The sequence below is a fragment of the Lemur catta genome, chromosome 9, assembly GCF_020740605.2.
Source record: "Lemur catta isolate mLemCat1 chromosome 9, mLemCat1.pri, whole genome shotgun sequence".
Taxonomy (NCBI): Eukaryota; Metazoa; Chordata; class Mammalia; order Primates; family Lemuridae; genus Lemur; species Lemur catta.
The window spans coordinates 2276438-2282091 of record NC_059136.1 but is presented as its reverse complement, the minus strand read 5'-3'; the positions used below and the strand labels follow the sequence as shown (position 1 = coordinate 2282091).

General features: G+C 67.8%; 1 protein-coding gene across 1 annotated transcript; it reads left to right on the top strand.

Moving 5' to 3' along the window:
- Window positions 1-2205: 2205 nt before the first annotated feature.
- On the top strand, window positions 2206-5119 carry MEX3B (mex-3 RNA binding family member B). The gene is made up of 2 exons (XM_045561561.1): window positions 2206-2860; window positions 3584-5119. Exons 1-2 carry the CDS (start codon window positions 2557-2559, stop codon window positions 5077-5079), a joined length of 1800 nt encoding a protein of 599 aa, XP_045417517.1. The 5' UTR covers window positions 2206-2556; the 3' UTR covers window positions 5080-5119.
- Window positions 5120-5654: the final 535 nt, after the last annotated feature.

Here is a 5654-nt window from a genome sequence, read left to right as displayed (position 1 = left end):
TTCACCGTGTTCTTTTCAAAAGAAACCTCTAGGCCCCATTGGAAGGCTGTTAAATTCCTAGGAACGGAGCTGAGAGGCCGGAAACCAGCCGTTGTGTTTGCAGCGTTCCTACCTGCCTCTTGCTCACAGGCCCCGCGTGGGGGTACCAGGCCGCGGCCCTCCCCAGCCAGGGCCTTCACTCATACCTCTCCGCCTCCGCAAGAATCTTCATTTTCAAATTAGTCGAACTCCAGGCCCATAAACTTGGTCAAAAGGACACAGGAACCCCCTGCTGGAGCCCTAAGGGGTGGCTTTGCAGGAGGATTGGGCGCCATCCTCCCACCGGCCTCTTCCCCATCGCACACTCCCTTTTAAGAAAGACACGCGCCAGGCTCAGGGAAGCTGACGCAAACATCCTGGGGAAACAGCCCCAGTAAGTGGCTTCTAAACCTCATTTCCCTAAGGAAGTGATCAGCACCTCTTCCCCCAGACAGCTCCAGGTGGGCAAGCGGGAAGGGATCACCTTCGTGTCATCAAAGTGAAGGCGTCTGCGGAACGGAACCGTCTGCTGATTACCAAGTGCGCCCCCATCCACGGCCACGTTTAATTTTCAGACCAGCACACGAGCGGGTAGCGCAGGGATTATTTCCCCCATCGTACAGACGAGGAACCGAGGCCTAGGGTGCTCGTTCACTCTTCCCGGGGTCCCGCAGGGAGCACTTCGGGGAGCCCCCGCTTTTGAACCCCGGGATCGCCCCGCAGCACCACGAGGTCTCGGAGAGAGACCGTGAGCGGCAGCGGCCACATGGCCTCATTGTCCCGAGCAGGCGGACGCTGGCCGGCGACTGGAAGGGCGGCCCGGCCGCTCGGCACGGCGGCCCGCGGCGGGGAGCTCGGGGCGCGGCCGGCCGGCTCCGCGAACAAAGGAGGGGAGCGCGCGCGGGGCCCGAGGGGGCGTCCGCCGGGCGCGCGGCGGGGGCGCGAGCGAAGCCCGCCCCTCAAAGCCTCCTTTCTTCTCGCGCGCGGGGGCGGGCCCCGGGCGAGCGGGAGGGGCGCGGCCCGCAGTCCCGCCGGCCGGTCCCGTCGCGCCCTCCCGCCGCCGCCGCCGCCCCCACCCCGGGAAGCGCACAAAGAGCGGCGGCCGCGAGCGCTCGCCTCCGTCGGGGCGGGGCCGCGGGCGGGGTCCGCGCGCCGCAGCGCTCGCCTTAAAGGGCCCGCCGGCTCCTCGCGCCCAGCGCGCATGCCCGGCCGCGGGGAGGGCCGGGGAGCGGCAGGCGCGCACGCCCGCGCCGCCCGCTGGCGCTGTGGCCTGCGTCCCCGCGCTGGCGGTGCGGCGCTCTTGCGCGTGTCAGAGCCCGCGGGGTCCCGGCCCGGGCGCCCGGCGTGTGCAGGACCCCGGGGCCGCGTATTCCAGAGGTCGCGGGCGGCGGCCGGCCGGGCCGCGCTGAAGCGGCCCTTTGCTTCCCGATCCGCGGTTCCAGGGCCAGTCGGGCGCGGTGCTGCCCAGGGGGACAGAAAGGCAGGCGCGGGCGCGCGCGTGGCATGTGGGCAGGCGTGTGCCTTTGTGTCTCGTGCGCTCCCGCGCAGGTGGGCAGCCCGCGCCGGGACGCTCTGCCCCTGAGCCCCAGGACCTCGCGCCCAGTTTGCCGTGTCCGGGGGCTCAGCCGCCCTTTTGGACAGACGACAGACCCTTCCTCCAGTGGTGGCTCTGGCTGCACGCATGGTTTATTTGGGGCCACTAACGGGACTTTCTGAGGACCGCTCTTTTAGAGCCGGGCCCCTGATACCAGAGTTGGGCGCGTTTTCTTTTCTCAGTCAGGCAAAGGAGGAGACTTGGGGACAGTGATTGTCCTCGGCTGCTAGGTACATACAAGTGTCCCGAGCCTGCCAGCCCCGCATTAGACAACAAAGAGAGGCGTTAGCGGCGGGGGAGGGGCGCGGCCGGGAGGACCGGGCGGGCTGCGGTGAGCGCGGGGGTGGGAGGGTGGCGCTCGTTCTCCTCTCGCTCAACCCGCGGCCTCCGCCCGCCCCCGGCCTGGCGCGCGCCAATCGCCTCCCCCAGCGATAGTGTCAGTAGCATTGTAGTGTCAGCTCCCGCCGGTGACGTTGCGCCTCCCTCGTCCCCCTCCGGAGCCGTCTGGCTGCAGAGGCTCAGTCAGGAGGCGGGGAGGAGAGGAGGAAAAAGCGCTGAGTGAGGGCGGGCGGGCGGGCGTGGAGGAGCCGGGAGGGGCTCCTTAAAGAAACGCTGCTGTCGCTCGCCTGCTCGCTTTTCGCTCGGCATTGTGGCCAGCCAGCCGGGCGCTCGGGGGGCACGCGCGGCCGCCGCTCGAGCTCTGCCCCCACCCCGCCCGCCAGCAGATCTGGGGTGGGGACCCAGGCGGGGGCTCCTGCAGCCGCTGCCCGGTGCGGACCGCAGGGAGCGACCTACTCCTCCCGGCGCGGAGAAGGGAGCGACGGGGTCCTCTGCAGCCGGCCGGCCTCCCCGCCCCTGACCACCGCTTCCCGGCTGCCTTTGTGGCCGCAGCTTCTCGCCGCCGAGCCGAGGGCCGGCGGGGGCGCGGCGCGCACGGCCGAGCGATGCCCAGCTCGCTGTTCGCAGACCTGGAGCGCAACGGCAGCGGCGGCGGAGGGGGAGGCGGCGGCGGAGGCGGCGGCGGCGGCGGCGGGGGAGAGACCCTGGATGACCAAAGAGCCCTGCAGCTCGCGCTCGACCAGCTCTCCCTGCTGGGGCTGGACAGTGACGAGGGCGCCTCTCTGTACGACAGCGAGCCGCGCAAGAAGAGCGTGAACATGACCGAGTGCGTGCCAGTGCCCAGTTCCGAGCACGTCGCCGAGATTGTGGGGCGGCAAGGTGGGTCCGGCGGGGACGGGGAGCCGGGGGACGTAGCAGGGTCCCTGACACCGCCTCGCGGGGAGGACGAGTGCAGGAGGGAGCCGCGGGGAGGGAGGAGAGCCGCGCGCTGGGCCGGCGCCCCAGACAAAGAAAGTGCAGGCAGGCTGTCGCCCAGAGCCGCGCCGCCGCCCGGGCGGGATGCACTTTCTTCCTCTGAAATCACTGCCTTCTCCCCTAGCGTCCCCCACCCAGCCCTCCGGGAGAAAGAGAATTTAAATGCAAGATGCTTGGGGGAGGGGGCCTTTGATCGGTCCTTGGGAGGAGAAGGAGGTGGAGTGAGCATCGGAGGGGAGGAGGACTCTGGATTTCTGCAAAGCGCAATGGAGCCCAGAGGAGAAACAATGGGTCCCGGGACTCGCCCCCACCCCCAGCCCCCCGCGCAGGGGAATCGCGGCCGCGGCTGCTGCCTCCCCAAACCCCTGCGCTGAGCCCGCGAGGCGGACAGCGCGCCCAGCTGGGTCCCAGCGGCGTCTCCCCAGATGGCTTTTCTGGGATTCTCGGGTTTGGCTCAGGACGACTGCAGGGAGGGCTGGGCTGCCGCTGGGCTGTTCCTCGAGCGCCCAGCGAGTGGAACCCGCTACCCAGCCCGCGGTGCAGCCCCGGGTCAGTGAGGGAGACGCCCCCTGTCCGCCCATCCCGCGTCCTGCCCGTCCGGCTGTCCCGGACGCGGGCTGTCCCTGGTCTCCGCGGTTAACCCGGGATAATGGGCGTGTCTGTCTCTCTCTCCCACTCCCTCCCTCGCGCCCCGGCTCGCAGGTTGTAAAATCAAAGCGCTGCGGGCCAAGACCAACACTTACATCAAGACCCCGGTTCGCGGGGAGGAGCCTGTCTTTGTTGTGACGGGCAGGAAGGAGGATGTGGCCATGGCTCGCAGGGAGATCATCTCCGCCGCCGAGCACTTCTCCATGATCCGCGCCTCCCGGAATAAGAACACGGCGCTCAACGGCGCGGTGCCCGGGCCGCCCAACCTGCCGGGGCAGACCACCATCCAAGTGCGGGTGCCCTACCGCGTGGTGGGGCTCGTGGTGGGGCCCAAGGGCGCCACGATCAAGCGCATCCAGCAGCAGACGCACACGTACATCGTGACGCCCAGCCGGGACAAGGAGCCCGTGTTCGAGGTGACCGGCATGCCGGAGAACGTGGACCGGGCTCGCGAGGAGATCGAGGCGCACATCGCCTTGCGTACCGGCGGCATCATTGAGCTCACAGACGAGAACGACTTCCACGCCAACGGCACCGATGTGGGCTTCGATCTGCAGCACGGGTCCGGCGGGTCCGGCCCGGGCAGCCTCTGGAGCAAGCCCACCCCCAGCATCACGCCCACCCCGGGCCGCAAGCCCTTCTCCAGCTACCGCAACGACAGCTCCAGCTCGCTGGGCAGCGCCTCCACAGACTCCTACTTCGGTGGCGGGACGAGCGGCAGCGCAGCCGCCACCCCGCGTCTGGCGGACTACAGCCCCCCCAGCCCCGCGCTCAGCTTCGCGCACAACGGGAACAACAACAACAACGGCAACGGGTACGCCTACGCCTCCGGGGAGGCCTCCGTGCCGTCCCCCGACGGCTGCCCTGAGCTGCAGCCCACTTTCGACCCGGCTCCGGCGCCCCCACCTGGGGCGCCACTTCTCTGGGCCCAGTTCGAGCGCTCTCCGGGAGGCGGACCTGCAGCCCCCGCGTCCTCCTCCTGCTCCTCCTCGGCATCTTCGTCCGCTTCGTCGTCCTCCGTCGTCTTTCCCGGGGCTGGCGCCGGCGCGCCCTCCAACGCCAACCTGGGGCTGCTGGTGCACCGCAGGCTGCACCCAGGCACCAGCTGCCCGCGCCTGTCGCCGCCCTTGCACATGGCCGCGGGGGCTGGCGAGCACCACCTGGCTCGCCGTGTGCGCAGCGACCCAGGCGGAGGCGGCCTGGCCTATGCCGCTTATGCCAACGGGCTGGGGGCGCAGCTGCCCGGCCTGCAGCCGTCGGACACGTCGGGCTCCTCCTCGTCGTCCAGCTCCTCCTCCAGCTCTTCATCCTCCTCCTCCGGGCTGCGGCGGAAGGGCAGCCGCGACTGCTCCGTGTGCTTCGAAAGCGAGGTGATCGCCGCGCTGGTGCCCTGCGGCCACAACCTCTTCTGCATGGAGTGCGCCAACCGGATCTGCGAGAAGAGCGAGCCCGAGTGCCCAGTTTGCCACGCCGCGGTCACTCAGGCCATCCGCATCTTTTCCTGAAGGCAGCGCGCGTGCGCGCACCGTGGGGGAGGGGACCCCCCATCCCCCACCCGCACCCCCATCCCCACGCCCCACCCCCGCATCCTCACTCCCCGGCGCCTGCCCCCCTCCCCGTGCCCCGCCTGCCCCCTGCCCACCCCACTCTGAGATCCGAGAGGAGCTTGGAAAGCTGTAGTATCCGCTCATTTTTAAAATTTAATTTTTAAACAAAGGAACTTGCCAGGATATCTGCAACAAGAGTACTGTAGCCTGGGAAACCTCTGAACCACCTGAAATGCATGCTCTATAAATAATAGGAACGGCGACATTCTAGTAACGATAGTTTTTACACTGTACTTAATAGGAAGCTTCCAAAAGAAGAAAACCCCACAAGTTTTCCATTTTCTTAAAGTAGAAAAAAATGAACAATAATTATTATGATGAAGATGATAATAATAGTGCTATGGGATGTGTGGACTGTTTAGTGTGTTCCCCTTTGTGGGTGGGTTCCTACGATGCTTATTCTAGAACACAGTGGATCCTTTTTGAATGTTCGTGGAAGGGCCAGGAGTTCCTGTGAAACCAGGATACTGCAG